General features: G+C 41.0%; 2 protein-coding genes across 2 annotated transcripts in view; one reads left to right on the top strand and one right to left on the bottom strand.

Moving 5' to 3' along the window:
* The window catches only part of LOC127648315 (nuclear factor 7, ovary-like), a 66,873-nt gene that overhangs the window by 35,554 nt on the left and 11,511 nt on the right, over nucleotides 1-19,808 (bottom strand). The gene's annotated exons all lie outside the window — the stretch shown is intronic.
* LOC127648332 (transcription factor JunB) lies at nucleotides 10,095-11,736 on the top strand. Its single transcript, XM_052132988.1, has one exon. The coding sequence runs from the start codon at nucleotides 10,438-10,440 to the stop codon at nucleotides 11,365-11,367; it is 930 nt and encodes a 309-aa protein (XP_051988948.1). The 5' UTR covers nucleotides 10,095-10,437; the 3' UTR covers nucleotides 11,368-11,736.

Here is a 19,808-nt window from a genome sequence, read left to right as displayed (position 1 = left end):
GGACTTCATGTTATGGTTAGTATACATTAATGCTTTTTAAAGCTACTAAAGTTCTCCAGTAAACAACAATACTTTTCTTGTTATTGTTGTTTGAATAATAGTTACGACACGCTTGAGAGCGGCAGGTCTGTTAGGCTGCATTTACAATTCAAGTCCGATATTTTGACTCAAATCCACTGTTTACATTCACTGTCAGGGCTGGATTGGTAATCTGGAATACCGGGAATTTTCCGATTTTCCCGACGCACTTTGGGGCCGATCGGGGCGGACTGGCCTTCGGGAGAACCGGGTGTGTCGGGAAATGGGCCATGACCCCACAACAACTTTTGTGCCAGTTGCTCTTTAAAATCCTGGTCCAATTTTTCTTCCCAGTCCACCCTGTTTCCTGTAGACATAACTGACTGTGTTTACATTAATACCGCAACAAGACGGGCACATACACAGAATTTTAAAGTGTATTTTTACCGTTAAGGCACGTATCCGCATTACTGCAATTCCGCGATCAATCTCAGAGCCCGGATAACTTTTATTGTGAAACTGGAATTGTATTTTTTAAGTGTGTAGCACCAGTACAGTGTTTTACTAGAGTTATAGGGAGGTGACTTGATACATTTCATTAGTCTTTAACCCAACAACACACAGAGTAAACAGAGGTTATGGGTGGTGATGTGTGAATTTAACGGTTTGCTGTGTTCAGGCCTGACATCACAAAGCTCTGACCTGCATTCGATGTGTTTCTCAGGGCGTTGCTTAAAAGGTTTTGTCTAGCAGCTCCTAAAAGCCTGATATTAACCAGAAGTCACACCTTCATCCAGGAGATCAGAGAGCAGAGTCAAACACAGACACAAATGACCCATGAACCTGCAGTTCTTCACACCAACATTGACAGTTCACTTCTAAATATCTAAATTCATCGATTGAATTTTTGTTACCTGAATGGGTAAACAACTTCCTGTTTGTAGTAGTCCATTCAATCTGTGCGCTGTATTCCAAGTCTTATGAAAGTGTAAATAATGACAATATTTTCATTTTTCAGCAAGGTTTGGAAATCTGGATCGGCCTATTTCATGACATGCTACTATGTTGTTTTGTTTTTAACACATATCAAACCGGAAAGCTAATTCGCCACTCCATTTCCCCAAAATATCGTTTTTGAAAATAGCTTGAAGGGACATTTACATTTTGCTCTAGAACATAAATTGGATGCAGTCATACCTCAGTCATGGATTTTGAAGCCATTGTGTCTTGTAAAAAAAGGTATGTTGCTAACCCATCGCTAAATATGGACTACAACAGTCGTCCATTTCATTAAGAACGTAGCTCAAATGCTGATGGTAGTTGTAGTCCTTCATTAGCATTTGGAGTTTTAAAAAAACATAGTAGCTTCAAATTTAACTTTAGAGGTATGACTGTGTAAGTTATGCTTTTAAAAGCCTCTTTCAAGTATTTTTAACCACAGGTCTTATTTTACTTGTTAATCTAAAACTGCAATTATAAAAACACATAGAAAAATTTCCTGGAGGACCAATGGGTCAAAAAACTGACCTGTCGTGAAATGTCCTTAGTCACTTCAGTGGAATGTGCATAATTAAGTAGCATTATAGAAGCTAATCCTTTAGGATTTTATCTATTGTAGATCCCAACCAGTTTCTCTTATAACCAGAAAAACTACCTTATTCTCTGATGACAATGGCATTCCAGAGAGGCGGGTGCAGTGTGGGTGTCCATTACACCCCAGCGGGCAGCAGCGGCTGGCAGTCTTTGGCCTCTGAATTTAGGTTGCGGTCAGGTGGCATCTCAACTAGCAGTTGGCAACTGGACATATTCATATGACACGGCACTATTTTCTCAAAGTTACCTTTTGTTTCAATTGTTTGTAGGTAATTATTTACTATATCCTGCACTCTGTTTGTTCTCTAAAGTAAAGTATCCCGGTGTTGTGTCGAAGTCTGTTCCCCCTATGTTTCCCCTTGGGTTATTGTTCCCCCTATGTTTCCCCTTGGGTTATTGTTCCCCCTATGTTTAATTAAACATTAAACATAGGGGGAACAAACTTCAATACTAACCTAAGGGGGGAAACAAGGGTAACAGTCTTCGACAGCGCTGTTAAACATTAAACATAGGGGGAACAATCCAGTCAGGTCTCCTAAGCAACCATAGAGTCACATGGGGTAACCTCCTCATGGTCACTATAATGTGGTTCGCTCTTGGTGGGGTGTGTGGTGAGTTGTGCGTGGATGCCGAGACAGCATGAAATCTCCGCACGCGATATGTCTCCGCGGTAACACGCTCAACAAGCGACGTGATAAGATGTGTGGATTGATGGTCTCAGACGCGGAGGCAACTGAGATTCATCCTCCGCCACCTGGATTGAGTCACTACACCACCAAGAGGGCATTGGGAATTGGGCATTCAAAATTGGGGATAAAGGGGGAAAATCCAATAGGGACAACATAGGGGGAAACAGACTTCGACAAAGGGGAAACTTAGGGGGAAACAGACTTCGACAAAGGAGAAACTTAGGGGGAAACAGACTTCAACAAAGGGGAAACTTAGGGGGAAACAGACTTCGACAAAGGGGAAAGACTTTGACAAAAGGGGAAACAACCCATTTTCCCCGGTTAGTGTTCCCTATATTGCCATTCTACATTAAACACAGGGGGGGGACAGACTTCACCACTAACCTTAAGGTGAAACACAGGGGAAACAGAGTTTGACAGAACACCGGTACTGATTCACGGAGTGAGCCGCTCCAAATGATTCAGAATGAACCGTGCGAATGAATCAATTCCGACCGATTCACTTGATCTGAAGAGAATTATTAATTTGCCAATCGAGCATTGCTGGTTCTGATTATACACAGCTGACAGAAATACAAACTATCCAGCAACTTATTGCTTAAATATTTAGTTGTAGTGCTTATTATAAACATACGGCCGTTGCTAGATCTTTGAAATTTGGTTGCTGAGGATTTCTGTGTGGATTATATACAGACAGACATTCAATTGTGTTTAAATACTAGAACTAGCAGTCCCTGTGCAATGAATTGACCCGTTTACAACATAATTATTGGACATTAACTATTATTATCTGATAATTATCATGCTGCATTTACCGGCTTTAAACCTCCATTTGAGCTCTGCCTGAAAGGTCAAGTGTGTCATTTTTTATTTAATTTTTTTTAAATAATTTCTCAGTTTCTTGTGCAAAGTCAACAATAAGTAAATAACTGGAAGGTCTTCTGTACTTATTCAGAAATGTCCACTTCATGACCACTCACACACCGACCATTTTTGAATAAGACAAAGAAGAAGAATTAAATGGATTGTTCATTTTTGACCATTCATGACCATGAATAAATGCTGATTTTCTTTGCACATTGGCGAATGCTAGGTAAAGCTGTTATACTACCAGTTTACTGCTTCACAAGTGTAATTCCCATGACTGGACCCTTATGGAAATGCCATTTAAAGAGTTTATTTACCGCTATTACATACATATCAGACTCACATCTCAAACAGTTACTCTGAGAAATGTCTTTGACCCAGTTACGACCACACAGACTAAATAGATGCATTTAAATGAGAGTTTAAAAGAATAGTTAATTCCTATAACTTCTGTTGTCGTTTACTCACCCTGCTGTTGTTCCAAACATGTTTGATTTTCTTTACATTTTTCAAGAACATCCTGGACTCATAAAATGAAAGTAAATGGGACTGTGACTAGGCCTGTCAAGCTCCAGAACTTCAAAAAAGCACCATAAAAGTATCATAAAATTGTCCATATGACTTGTCCACTATATTTAAAGCATTCTGAAGTCATACAATAGCTTGAGTAACAGACCAAAATGTAAGTTGTTATTCATTGAAAATCTTAAAAAGAGCCAATAGGGGCATCGTAGTTCATTTGACATCTGCAGTCCATTTCAGAAAGTTGGTGACAGGGAAAATCATTATTAAAATTCAGTCTGTTCCTACTTTATGACTTCAGAAGACTTGAAATCTAATGCACAAGGGTTAATGACTACATCACCAGCACAGACAGATAAGAACAGGGCATTGTGTGCATGAATGTGTGTGTGTCTGTTGTCTGGTTAATCGCTCTGGGCAGAGGTGTTGTTTCTGAAAACTGCTGCACTGAGAGACAATCTGTGCCTAAACATGTTGAAAATGTGCCTTCATTACATGGTCTGGATAGCACAGTCTGGAAAACATCACACATCACCCTTAAAAATCAAGGTTCTTCAATGGTTCTTTTGTTCAGATTGAGAATCATTTTTGTCTGTATAGTGTTTGTGAGTAGCTGTATGTTCCTTTGGAGGTGAATAAAGTTCTTGATGTTTCATAATAGGTTCTTCAGATCAGTGTTTTGGTTCCTGGGTTCTTTGAAGCACCAGTACTTTTAAAAAGAACTAGAAAATAAAGAGTTATCCAATTACACCAGACTGCAAGAGTGTATGACTGTCTTATAAGAGTTTGTATGCATGTGTGATGTTCATGTCCTGCACATGCATGTGGAGCGTGTTCGAGATGTGCTGTGTCCCTATAAGGTGTTTATACGAGCGTGTTATCTGTCTGGCTTTGCAGCGTTTCATATTATCCGTCTCTTTTGTAATCAGTTCTTCTTGTTCCTGTCTCAGTTGTTACCTCAACCTCTAGATGAACCATGACATGACGTTCATGACCCCTCAGGGAATCCCTGGATTAATCATAAACTGTGAGGAAGAGAGGCGAGAAATACAGGCCTAAGTGTACTTCGGTTTTCTGTGTGCCGTTACTTTTCATGGGCAATGCGTTACGCAGTAGGATGGCACAATGCTTCAGGGGTTGTTCAGTGTCCAGGGCTTATAATGCGCTGATTTCAGCGGTCTCATAATGGTGCATGTTCATTGTGAAGCTGCATAAAGTTACTGTACGAATCTAAAAACAAGAGACAATATTACAGGTGACAGCGTTTCACCAGATAATTTCAGGAACATTGTAAAGTGTCAAATACACACAGTGACACTGTTGTGCACTTTCAGTGTTCTGTCAAAATAAAAGCTCGATGTGAAGTTGAAGTAAGTACGACGGTAACTATTGTAAATTCAGTATATATTATAGTAATACATTTGACTGGAAAATAATAAATAATTTTCGACTGGGTTCCAGTTTAGGGTTCCATTATGTCCAAAATATGACGTTGTTTTTTAACACCCTGTTGGTAAATATCGCTTTTATTAATGGTAAATGGTCTGCACTTGCAAAGCAGTGGGTGTGGGAAACGTTTGTAGAAGCCATGGAGAAGGACTTTCGGTCCGCACCAAAGTGCTTCTGGAAAACCGTCCGTCACCTTAGGAGGGGTAAACGGGGAAGCTATATACAGCAAAGATGGGATGCTGTTGACCTCAACCAAGGAGGTTATCAGAAGGGTGGCGGGCTTCTCCCTTAGAGATAGGGTGAGGAGCTCAGTCATCCATGAGGAGCTTGGAATAGAGCCGCTGCTCCTTTGCGTCGAAAGGAGTCAGTTGAGGTGGTTTGGGCATCTGGTAAGGATGTCCCCTGGCCGCCTTCCTAGGGAGGTGTTTCAGGCATGTCCAGTTGGGAAGAGGCCTCAGGGAAGACCCAGGATTAGGTGGAGAGATTACATCTCCACACTGGCCTGGGAACGCCTCGGGGTCCCCCAGTCAGAACTGGTTAATGTGGCTCGGGATAGGGAAGTTTGGGGCCCCCTGCTGGAGCTGCTGCTCCCGCGACCCGACTTCAGATAAGCTGTAGAAGATGGATGGATGGATGTTTTGGGGCATATCATTTATATTTGTTTTATTATAAAATCTCTGTGTAACAATTCAATTAATCTAAGGTCAGCTTTGGCTCCAAAATCAAAAGTGAAAAACATTATTTTGACCCCCCCCAACCTATTTATCCCATTAAATATTGATCCATGGCATTTAATATTTTGTCTTTCATCATTGTTTCTTTCACCACAAAATAAAATATATAATAATAATTGATCCATGGACCTCTGGTTAGGTTGACACGTATTTACGCTATAGCATTCTCAAACAATGTTTCATTAATCATGACATATCTCGAAATTGAGAGAGACTCGTTTTAAGATGTCTTGCTGTTGCTCTATGAGGTTTTTATTCATCATTATCAATTGCCCTGTTTTGTGCTCACATTCATCTCAAGCTCATGACAGATCAGTTTATTTCTGGCCTCTGGATGACCTCAGAAACCCCCGTCTGTGTGTGTGTATGTGTGTGTGTGTGTTAGACTCAATGTCTTTCTTGTTGGCCTCCGGCCTTCTTTTTTCTGCTGACTGCTAGTAAAGTCCTCCAGCTCTCTTGTGTGAGTCTCCAGCCAACATCTAATGTTTTTGTGCTGATACAGAAGAAGAGAGTCGACTCTGAAGGGAACGTGTGAGACCACCGATTGTCTGTGCTCGCTGACCCCTGATTGGCCCTGACACCAGAGGAGAATGAGTCATCAACCAAGTGGCCAATGAGACTGTTATCCTGATGAACAGAACAGCAGGACAAAGACACAATACAATGTTTGAATAAAGGTGAAGACCAGTGGTGTCTGTGTGGCATCTGAGGCATTTGACATTTATAACTAAAACTATATTTTACATCGTAATTAAGTAGTTACAGGATATTTCGGAGAGAAAATATATTGATGTTCCTTCAACTTCAGGCACTCTCTGTGGATTTCTAGAAAGTCTTCTTTACTTGAAGAAGCCAAATACGTCTCAAGCACGCTCTTCACTGACACTTTTGTACACTTGGTAAAGAATGTCTCTAATAAAATCAGAATCTAACAGGGAAAGGTCTTTAGTTATTTGATAAACATGTCCGTTTCCAAACCATACCCAGGTGATATTGCACCCTAAAATCTGAATATAAAAAAATAACAAATAATTTTGCAAATGAGGCCTATTTTAGGACCATTGCATTATATTTGAAATTTGAAAAAATGCTTAAAAATAATCTTGATGACCCCAAATATGGGCTTTGTTTTCCCCATATGCACTTTCTTTCTTTTGATTTTGAGGTGAAATATGACCTACAGTACACATGTTTAGGTTTCATGAGATTCACTCTGTTAGGTCAGTAGATACAGGAGGACACGCGGTTCTGTTTTTGTAACATTTCTGCAAAGTAAAAGTAGCGGTACAGAAATATTCCAGTTGAAATATATCTAATCTTGTTATATATGGAGAATTATAGAGGAGTCATATGCAATGAGAGCACACAGACACCAGCCCCCCACACACACACACAGATAGACACCAATACCCCCCACCCACACACAAACACTACACACACACACACACACTTATTCACACCCACACACACACTCATTCACACACCCACCCACACTCAAACACACACACACTCACACACACACACACAATTGCTGCCCAGTTACAGTAAACATGCACCCGCCCCTGCAGAACTACTACCACACTTTATCCCAATGTCACAATAGTCTAACAAAATCACAAACTTCTCTAGAAACACCCAAAATGTAAACATCACTGAAAGCAGAAATCTGTTTGTGGGACAGAAAGCCTTAAAGGAATTCAATATGAGTTAAACTCTTCCCACAGCATTTGTGGCAAAACGTTGACTACCACAACAATCATTTTAACCGGCCCCTTCATTTTTGAAAAAGACGCAAAAACAGTGAGGCACTTAAAAAGTAAGTGAACGAGGGCCAATCTGTAAACGTTAAAACAATCACTCTTTCATAAACCACGAGACTTAAACCATATGTGTGTCAACATTTTAGTGTGATAAAATCTCCAACTAACCGTTTCTGTGTAAAGTTATATATTTCAACTTTGTTGCCATGACAACAAAACCCAGTTATGCCAGTACTGGATATACCATTGCACAGATAAGATCAGTAAGTGATTATATCACAGTAAAATCATGTTTACATGTTTATTGTTTATGTCTTGTGTCTATACTTTTCTATACTATTCACTTTCATTGTAAGTGCCTCACCGGAACCAATTTGTAATTATAAGCAATTATTAAAACGGCACTGAATTCGGAAACATACCTTTAATAAAGGGATCTGACGGCACACACAAATTTGTGTGGTCCAAATTTACCATTACTGAGCAACACAGCGTAAAATGAAAACAAATTAATAAACACACTCTATAACACATACTCTATACCCCCCCCCCCCTGGAATTTATAGTGGTATTATTTAGTGATATTATGATTTATTGGGGTGAAAATTGCTTAAACTGAATGAATGAAAACATTTGCAATGTGCAATTTTAGGCCATTTTCCATTGATTTACTCTTTTCAGTGTTTTGACATGGAGCTTGAACCCTTACTGAATAGGCCAGCTCTACCACACACACACACACACACACACACACACACACACACACACACACACACACACACACACACACACACACCATGATTTCATCAAATAAACTCACAGTATCAGTTTAACCTGATCGTATAAAGCTCTTTATTTCAAAGCAGATGGAATATGTTACAGTAACTCTTTAGCTGGTTTCACATGGGTGGACATTAAACACTACACACACACACACACAGGTGCACGGCGTGGCATCACCTGTCCTGATGCCCTGCTCTGCTGTCTCTGACCTACCTGAGAAGACAAAAGTGATCAGATAACAGTCAGATTCATGTTACTGTACTGTTTAATATGGCATTCTTACATCAAACAAACTGGATACAACTTAAAAGATCTTTGAGCAGCTAAAACAGACATCATTTCTTTAGGCAAAAACATGATATCTCAACGTTGCTCCGGAGACCTGGCTGGAGTCACTGGATTCGAACTCGTGACTCCAGGGGTGATAGTCAGCGCCAATACTGGCTGAGATACCAAGACCCCCAATTAAGTGATTATTAATGGCTTAAATTAAATGACTGTAATGATGTAACGATTATGGCATATTATAGTACCGTTATTTACTCTATATATCTTCAGTGGTATGTGGGAAAAGCCTTTAATCTGTATGAAAACCCTGAATTGAAAGCCTAACTATACAAAGGGTGAATAACCAATTGAGAAATGCATTACACAGGTTTAAAGATTTCTGCAGTTTTAAACATGAATCAAATGTTTGATATTGCTCATTGAGTATTTATTATTATTATTATTATTATTACCTCTTGCATTAACGAAATATCTTGTCTGGAGAGTAATTTATGCCTGGGATGTTGTATTAAATTGGTGAGTTTTTATTTTGTCTGAATTAATGTGTTGTTTCTAATTTAGTGGCGGTGTCGCGCTTTAATGCATTGGAGATAAAGTGGGCGGAGCTGATCGCGCTGCCCCTGACAAGGAACTCGACGTCATCGTGCCCATATTTGGACTATAAACTTCCTACAGGAAGTCGGTGTATGAGCGCCAACAATGACTGCCCATTTCAATTCAGAATCAGCATTTTGGACAATAACAGCCACATTTTAATCTTCTGGCAAAGAGTTTGCTTTACAAGCCGTTGTTAAAATATTCCTCAAACAATTAAGGAGCTTAAAAAACACAATTAATCAAAATACAATAAACAAAATTCAACAGTGAACCAAAAAAGTCGTTTTTGCTCATGACAGAATACTCTCTATAATTTTGTATCTGCTTTTCCACACAATAGGGTATTTTTTATCCTATGATAACATGTCCTGTACATACTTAAGCACGTAACAAATTGAATCACATTCAAATAAAATAAAATAACACACCTTTTTAATCATTTAACATGATTTAACATTAATACAAATTAATATAAAATCTTAATAAATAGTAGAAAAATATTAATAAAATACAAATTAACATAAATATCAATCTAAGGCAGAAACTCTGTAGCAACAACCTACCTCATGCGGTTCAACGTGGTTTCTTTTTCATCAGAACGGTCTTTCTGGGAAAGGACATTATACCAAATAATAATACGATCATTTGAATATATTCCTAACCCCTTCACTCAAAATCGTGGGTTAAAAGATGCCCTGTCGAGCTTTTACTGGCGCGCGCTTCGCCCTCGGGCATGTTTACTGTCCCAGCAGTTCCCGACAATTACGTCACGACGCGTGTGACGTTTAAGGCTGGGGCGTGGCCAGCTGTCAGTGCTGGACTCGCTTATAAAAACCAACCGGGATCTCGATCCACACGAGCGCACGCACCAGATCAAATCAAAGCAAGATCCATCGAAAGCGGCTTTCACTTTAAACAGCGTGTTATTCTTCACATTTGAGGGTCTTTGGTTTGTGCTTTGAGACATTCAGGAGGAGCATCAGCACATCTGACCTCAATACTGAGAGTGGAACGGAACGCTGCATGTTTTATTGACCGACGCTGATTTTTAAGGGTTTATACACTTGAAATAAAGCAGACATTGAACTGTCAGGCACAGCAAGAGCAAGTAAGATCCTGCTGTTTCAGAACAACTCGATGAGTACAAAAATGGAGCAACCGTTTTATCACGACGACTCGTTTCTGTTGGGTTACGGACACTCCGACGCCACACTACACGACTATAAACTCCAGAAGCACGGCATGCACTTGGATCTGTCCGAGCCTTATCGGAACCTCAAATCGGACCTGTATCAGACCGGTCCCGCTGATGTCGGGTCTCTCAAACTCGCCTCGCCAGACCTAGAGAGGCTCATCATCCAGAACAGCAACGGGATCCTGACAACGCCCACCCCGGGTCAGTACCTCTACAGTCGGGGAATCACCGACGAGCAGGAGGGCTTTGCGGATGGTTTCGTCAAGGCTCTGGATGACCTGCACAAGATGAACCAGATGCCCCCGCCCAACGTGTCGATTGGAGCCGGTGGCGTGACGACGTGCTCGACAACTGCGTCCGTTTTCGGCTCCTCCTTGCAGTCTGAGCCTCCCATTTACACGACGCTAAACGCATACTGCCCAGCGCCGTGCCACCCGTCCGCTACCATCAACTATCTCCCGCCCCAAATCCAGCAGAACCAACACCCGGAAAATACGCACGCGTTCCAGCTCTCCGGCGTGCACCCGCAGCGCTTCGTGACGTTGAAAGAGGAGCCCCAAACCGTTCCGGACATGCACAGCAGCGACGGATCGCCACCCATGTCTCCAATCGACATGGACAACCAAGAGCGCATCAAGGCGGAACGCAAGCGGCTCCGAAATCGCCTTGCGGCAACCAAATGCCGCCAGCGCAAACTGGAACGCATCTCGCGCCTGGAGGACAAAGTAAAGGTACTCAAGTCGGACAACGCCGGACTGTCCAACACCGCGTCGGTACTACGGGAACAGGTGGCCCAGCTTAAACAGAAAGCCTTAAGACACATGAACAGCGGCTGTCAGCTCATGTTGACCAGTAAACTCGAGGCGTTTTGAACTGAACCCTCACTTTTGCGAACACTGAAATAACACTGGAGAACTGTTTATGTTCTAGGCTACAACTGAAAGCCACTGCGGTTTTGGACACTGTAAAATGGTGTTTCCGGTGACCGGGCACCGTCCAAGTCCTGTCGAACCCTCGTCCAGAAGGGAACGGAACGGGAGGTCCACAGAGCCGAGTACGAAGACGAAATGTGTTTGTTTTTTTGTTGTTGTCATGATCAATTGTTGCGCAACCCATAAATTATTATTCAAGTCAGGTTGATCCTGAGCTGTGTCAACAATATCTTATGTTTACAATGTATTTTTATGATACGTGTGCTGTTTATTTAAGTAAAGATATCGAAATATAACTTTCAAAGTGTTTGGCTTTCATTTGTGAACTGTGTATGTCTCAGTTGTGTAACGCTTTGCTAATATAGCCTATTACTGTTCCAACAAACTACGTTTTACGCACGACATTTCTCCATACTGTTAACACACATGGTGATGTTGGCACGAATCACTGGCTGTTCACAGTTTTCACTATGTTTATCAGCTAATATTTGAAGGTTACATTAATGAACGCTTCCTGTGTGAAAGGGGGTCTACAGGCCTTCCCTGCTGACGTCAGCAGCACATCCATATAGGGGCATTTTTGGTGCCTCATACGTCACTCGTCCGCCCACAAGGCCGGGTGGTGTAGACACGCTGTTCCATGTTTAGCGGGGCTGGAGACCGGTGAGGGGGTTTCCGAACTCGGACAAGACCACTCTGTGTGTGTGTGTGTGTGTGTGTGTGTGTGTGTGTGTGTGTGTGTGTGTAGTGTGTGGATAGACTATTTCCATAGAATTAAGTGTGTTGAATGGTGAAATGACACACATCAGCTAATACTCAAAGCTTTCATACACTTGGAGTAATAAAGTCTAATGTAGGTTCACACACTCATACAGCCGGACAGGGCTTCTGTTAGAGCTGATATAGTTATTAAACAATATTAAGACACATATACTAATATAAAACACTTTCACTGTCATTTATTAGTTCTGCATGTATTGATCAATATCATGTCAAAGCATCAGGCTGCAGAAACACACTGATGGACATTATGCAGAAATCAGGGGTCATAAGAGGGTCAGAGATGAGATCAGAGACACATGAGGATGTTTATAACAGACACATTATTTAAGACTGGCTGGAGGTGACAACATTACTTTCATATATGTATAAATATAAATATGTAAGGCACTTTTGTCTTATTGATGAAGTTGTTCATTTCCACGTACTGCAGATTCCAACATAAACAAATAACAGATCACATTCACAACACATAAAACACAATATAATTGGACACAGTAGAAAATGCCCCATGAGTAACATCAGAAGAAACAGAAAAGGAAATCTGTGATTTTAAAACCTTTTTAAAATGTTTTTAACTGACCAATAGCAAGACATAAGTCCAAATCCAGTAGAAATGTAATTGATTGTTTGATGATTCATATTTGATCATGTGGTTTCATTTTGGATTGTTTCCAAATTATGATTAAAAAATCTTGTAAAGCCAAATTCCATATATTATATTATATATTAAATTATATATACAAATATAATATATTAAATAATATATAATAAACCCATAATTTTAAAGAAAATTATATATATATTCAAATGACTCTATTTGGGAAATATAAGCTATTTTTTACAAAGCTATTTTATTTTTTATTTCAGTTTCATAATAAAATTCCATCAAATTTATTTGAGTAATCTTGAAAGAAATTAAGTAAAAACAAAATATTTTACGTTTTATTCATTTAGTGGAGAAACCCCCCTTCCCACACAAATCAATTAGATGTATTTTGCTAAGAAATAGAAATGTGTAAATCCTAAAAACAGGTTATTTTTGTGTACAGTATGTATATATATATAAATGTAAATTTTTTAAGTATTTTGAAATACATATTCCATACATTCACAAGTGTGTTACTATTATATATTATTAAAAACTATATACGAGCTTCAGTGGCGTAGAGAAGAATATTTTAAATCATTCTTTGACTTCCAAAAAATGTTTAATAAATATTTAAAAATTGCATAAATTCTGATTTCTGAAAATTTGAAAGGACTTTTTGAATGCGCCACTTCTCTGTTGTTAAGGAAAATTTGGTAAAAATAATAATAATAATAATTGGGCGAAAACTTGGACCATCCATTTTTATTGAGGCCCACCCAAAAGTAATTTCCTGGGTCCTTGATGAGCATATATTTCATGTACAGTGTGTGTTATATCAGATTTCTGTGTACTGGTTGGTATATGATATCCCACTTGAGACTATTAGCAGCATTTGTAGAATAATCTGCCCTTAATTCATTATATTGCGGAGTGGTTTGGGACTGTGTGTTTGGAAAGTGACTGTGCACTCTGGAATGACAGAACCGGAGTTGCACACAGCAGGGGGTGGGGGGCACATAGGTGGCCCATAGAGGGATTCGGTTTGGCACATTGCTGGAATTACAGCAACATGAGCATTACAATATGTGACCCAGATATGATCTTTTTTTTTTAATTTTGGCCTTTGTCTGAGTCATCTCAGTAGCATATTTATTATTTTTAATAGCACAGTAGGCTAAACAAGTATATATAGGCTACGTTTTTTAAGAGCCTCAAAAAGATAAAAACGACTCATTCAGCCTCTGAAATGAGTGGGACCAGGGGTGTAGATTCCAGAGGGTATGGGGAGAGGTAACCCCCCACAAATCAAAACATGAAAGTACAAGAACACCCCCCCAAATCTACACCTTTGAGTGGGACGTTTATTTTTGCAAATCTCTGAAAAATTGGAATGGGGATTTTTAGACGGTGAAAAAAAGCACACTCGGGTCCCCCTGTCAATGACGTCAGTGACCCACCTGCGTGTTTTTCTGCTCACGCTTGCGGTGGAAATCAAAGGAAGCCACTTCAAAGGAGCAGATCCAGGTGCGAGTGCTCACGCTCACGGGTTGTGTGGAGATTTTAAAGGTGCTCTTTAAGTTTCATAACTCGAATTTACTGAATAATATCAGCCCACAGTGAGAGTTTCCTCTCACATTATTACCGTTTTGTTCCATGTCCTTTTGTCAAGGAGCAAAAAATTCAGTAGAACCCTCTTCATATCAAGAACTATTTTAGGCTGTATAGGGCTCTTGTGTTGCCATATGGTTCTTTATAGATTAATAAAGATGTTTATAATAGGATCTTCAGATCAGTGATGTGGTTTCTGGGTTCACCAGTAGGCAACATAGAAAAAAACACAGAGTGTTCTATGTGGAGAACTTCTATGTGAAAAAATATCCTACTATAGCATCATATAGAAACTTCAGAGGTGCTCCTGTTGCATCATACAGGAACTTAAAGGTTCTCTTAAAGGCATCCGATTTTAAAATAATTTTTGGGTATCCATTTGTATTGAATTTATCAGGCTTATATCTTTCCTCATTTTAAATGACATTAAACTGGCTCATAAACCTGTAGCTTTGAAAAATATTTCACTGTACATTCATTCAGATAATTTTGCCCTGCAATCTTGATGTTTCCTCAAGCCCCTAAACTCAAATAACTTGAGGAAACATCAGTGTGGGTTCATCTTCTCCACCACACACTTTGTTTTTACACATTTCACGTCTCTCTTCTCCCACTCCCACACTGTAATTCTCTCCAGCTATCTCATGAATATTCCTTCTGTTCCTTTTCTGTCAGTTACTCGACTTTGTGTCGATGTAGTGACACTAGGGGTTGATCTTGAGAGCCTGAGACACCTTCAGATCTTTGAGAAAAGGCCACTGAGAATTGGCGAGTAGAATTTGCATTTCCTGGATGCGGTCGTTACCTCTCCGCCTCTGATGGTCACGATCGCTGCCTCACGTGCTGTGCAAAATCATGTTCAGGAAGTGTTTGTGGATGGTTCATGTCCTCATTGCAAGCACGTGACCATGGCAACGTCATGGCAACATCATGGAAAGTCACTTCAGCTGTCCCCCCCTGCCGGCCCTTCTACCTACGGTACGAGGCTGCCCTGGTTGACGCCGAAAATGAAGTCCAATCAAATGAAAAACAAGACTCATGGCTACAGCCAGAACAGTCTCTTACAGAGCATCATGGAGAAAAAGCACAGCATCCACAGTGGAAGGTTTCAATCCAGTCCTCCTTTCTTCTATAACTCTTCCAGCTGCGCTGAAGGCACGCTCGCTGCTACTGCTGCTGGCGGGGACACTAAACACAGTGTGGGCCAGTCTTGACAGTCGCGGTAGCATGGTCTCGTGTTGTTTCCATCAGCGCAGCACATCTCTTCCATCACCTTCCATGATGGGATTGAAGCGCAGGTAATGTTGTACTTCATCGTTATACTCTTCCTGCGCCACAATGTTTTCCCACTCTTCCTCAAATTCGGCCAGCGCTCTCTTCTTTTCTGCGTGGCCCTCAGCAACAGGTGCAGACACAGCCATGATCGCTGCTGCATGAATCATAATTATAATTATTAGTTAGGCCAACTAGACTATGATTAATACATTGATTTAGAGGCCTATTTAATACAAGGGAAGTGACTTGGTGTGGTTGCCGGTGCAAATAATGTGAAATATCCTAATAATAATGATAATCAGGGATGTGCACAGACATTTTGGTGGGCAGGGGCACAAGTGGAAAAAAGGAGTACTTATAATTATTTATTCAATTTTTTTTTAAACAAAATGTTAAATATATTAACACAACTCTGACTTCCTTACAAATGTATTTTAATTCCCTCACACTCACGCAATTGTTTCATAACAGATTTCTACAAAAATATTCAGTTCACACAGAGACCATGGTCTGCTTTATTATTCACTACGTTTTTCACAAGAGCAAAATAGAGTATAATAAAATATTATAATTACACTGATAATGCTAATTATAATAATATATAATAACAATAATAATAAAAATAATAACAACAACAACAACAAAACACGTAAAAGAAAATCTCACCGGCTGGTTGATCAGCCCCTTGTGCCGCCGCCCTCTCCTCTCTAAAGCGGGCTATCTGACGTCTCCCCAGCTGATGGATTTCATCCCTCTCGGCATCGGTGAACATCCTTAATTGACAGAACTTCAGCCATAAGAAAATAGCCAGATTGTGAAGTGGCTGGATCGCCATTGGCGATTTTTCTCTTTATGTTCTCCATTGCACGTGGTGATAGGTTATAAAACATCTTTCTTTGTTTGTTTTACCATCAACTTCTCATAGTTTATTTTAATAAATAAATGTCTAAAATATAAAAAGGAGGAGCATATAACAGGCCCGATGCCCGGCCTGCCTGTGAACTATGACGTGAAAATTGGTCCGAAGCCCGGCCCTATGGGCGTAAATAAGTCAGTGCCCTTCAGGCTCGGGCTGAAATGCAGGGCTGTAAATGATAGCACTCCTCAATTGCAAGCGCACGCATTCAGTTATGAACTTTCTGAGCTGAAGTACTTTCAGAGGCTCCTGTGGCATATGGCATCCTCAGCGGCGGTTATGGTGCTTGTGTTGATGCATATGAGACTGCTACAGCACTGGCTCCAGACCCGAGTCCCAAGGCACACATCGTGTGGCTTTCACGCCTGCCTACCTCTGCCTTTTCAGCCCTTGGACAGACCTTGCATTCCTGTGGGCTGGAGTCCCCATACAGCAAGTGTCCAGGCACATCGTGGTTATGGCGGATGCCTCCAAGACAGGCTGGGGTGCCATGTGCAATGGGCACGCAGCCGCTGGCTCCTGGACAGGACCTCGCCTGCGTTGGCACATCAACTTCCTCTAGTTGCTGGCAGTACAGCTCACACTGCGGAGGCTATTGCCTTTGATCCATGACCTGTGGTTTATGCTCTCATCACATGTCTCAAATCGCCCATCAACTCCTCTGGAGTCAGCGGCAAATCGCAATGCTATTCCTGAGAGGCGTCAGAAGATTGAACCCTCCTAGGCCGCACCTCTTTCCCTCATGGGACCTCTGCGTGGTCCTTCTAGGCCTACGGAGAGCCCCACTCGAGCCCCTAGGGTCAGTTGAGTTAAAGGCACATTAAAGACCGCCCTCCTAACCATGCTCACTTCCATCAGAGGGTCGGGGACCTGCAAGCTTTCTTTGTCAGCGAATGTGCCTGGAGTTTGGTCCCTCTCACGTGATCCTGAGACCCCAACCGGACTATATGCCCAAGGTTCCCACACCCCCTTTGGGGGCCAGGTGGTGAGCCTGCAAGCGAAGCTGCCCCAAAAGGAGGCAGACCCATCCTTCTCGTTGCTATATCCGGCACATAATTTGCACATCTATTTGGATCACACGCAGAGCTCTATATGCTCTGAGCAGCTCTTTGTCTGCTTTGGTGGACAGCGGAAAGGGAACACTGTCTCCACCGGAGGCTTGCCCACTGGATCGTGGACACCATAGATTTGGCCTACCAGACCCAGTATGTGCCTGCTCCCTCGCAGGTTCAAGCACACTCTACAAGTAGTGTGGTATCTTTGTGGGCACTGGCCAATGGCACCTCTCTAGCAGACATCTGTAGGGCAGCGGGCTGGGCAACACCCAATCCCTTTGCAAGATTTTACAATCTCCCGGTTGAGCAGGTTTCATCATCATGTTCTTTCAGGTACGAACAGGTAAGATTCGTTACACCGGGCAGCTGGCCAGGTGTGCCGCTTCTGTATAGCTCCTTTCCTCTCCAGGAAGTGAAGCCATGCACTCTTCTCTCCCATGCATGTTCATGACCTGTGAACCCTGTATGTCCTTCCTCTTAGCTCTCTGGCTCACGAATTCAGTGGAGGAATTCGTAGTCAGACCCAGTACGTGTGCTAATGGGCCCTGTACTGGGGTAAGTGCTCCACAGGTCTCGGTTATCCCGGTAACCTCCTGTGATATATCTTCCACAGTATGGTATGTTTTGGGAGGCTACGTGCTGTCCAAGTGCATCTGTTCCTACGCTCACAGTAGCTTGCCTACACCTGCATTGGCAGTTCACGTAATACAGTTCAGTTATTGTGCCGTTTCGTACAGGGACCCCTAGTGTCACTACATCGACACAACTTCTAGTGAGTGACAGAAGGGGAATGTCTCGGTTACTCATGTAACCTTCGTTCCCTGATGGAGGGAACAAGACATTGTGTCCCTCTTGCCACAGGCTGAACAACACCGTTGAAACCTTGTCTCGGCTCCTCAGTGCAAAAACCTGAATGAATCCGCATTCCAGCCTCCCTTTTATACCTGTATGTCGGGGGGAGTTGCATGCAAATTCTACTCGCCAATTCTCATTGGCCTTTTCTCAAAGATCTGAAGGTGTCTCGAGCTCTCAAGATCGACCCCTAGTGTCACTACATCGACTCAACGTCTCATTCCCTCCATCAGGGAACGGAGATAACGACAGTGACCAAGACGTTTTTCATTCTCCCTTCTAAGACTGTCAGTGAGATATTAAGATTCAAATTGTGTCATGTGAGTGACATTGTCAACATTAGTCCAAATCAAATAGCATCATTCAAATATAATTTATTCACAAGCAATCTGGAATAACTGATTGTGATTGGTCAATTCATGTTTCTGCTGTAAAATACTTTTGTATAATGACACTGAACTGTATGATCCCTGTTCAGTCTGTCAGTTAAAAACTCTTTAATGATTTTTATTTAATCTTAAATTGTCTCATAGCGCCATCAAGCGGTGTATCAAGACATAAAACAATTAAATCTAACCTTGATAACTTTTTGCCACATGTTATGTGTAGCATAAATAATTATGATTATTGGTTATTATATATTAGAATTTACATAGAATTTCTAGTATACATTCATAAGACATGAAATAGTGTGAAGAAGACAGAAAACTGCAGTGATGTGCTCCAGAGTCACAGAAACTGAAAAAACAAGTTCTGATAAGATTATAATTATTATCAGTGAATCAAATACAGATGATTAATGATGAATAAACTCTTGTGACATTTTCATGTGATATCTGTCAATGTTGTTATTGACGAAACCCTCTTTAATACTCATTTTCTACTGTATATATTCTTGAATGTTTGTGTTGAATTATTTCACTTCACTGAGAAGATATCACAGACACAGAAGTTGAGTGGACGTGTTTAAGTGTAAGTTACGAGATATTTCTCTGGAGAGTTTTAAATGACACTTAAACATGTGTTTAATGCACAAGTAAACTCTTCCCAACATATTCAGACACTTAAAGACTTCATGTGTGCATTATGAAAATAATACAGCTGTTAATGGAGTATTTCTACAATGACATCTGTAACTGAAACCTTCTGCTTTTGTGTGATGCTGCATCCACACAGATAAAAGAATAAAGTCTAAAATCACCTCATATCAGTCCTTTACAAAGATCAACAATTCATAGTGTTTCACAATTCACAATGATTTCACTTAAATTCTCTTATTTTATCATCGATAATCACAATCAGT

This window comes from Xyrauchen texanus, chromosome 8 (genome assembly GCF_025860055.1).
Source record: "Xyrauchen texanus isolate HMW12.3.18 chromosome 8, RBS_HiC_50CHRs, whole genome shotgun sequence".
NCBI classification, from domain to species: Eukaryota; Metazoa; Chordata; class Actinopteri; order Cypriniformes; family Catostomidae; genus Xyrauchen; species Xyrauchen texanus.
Note: the sequence above shows the minus strand (reverse complement) of the source record. Positions and strands in the feature narration are given on the sequence as shown.

Coding starts and splice junctions, on each gene's coding strand:
- LOC127648332 (XM_052132988.1), top strand. CDS start 10,438: ATGAGTACAAAAATGGAGCAACCGTTTTATCACGACGACTCGTTTCTG.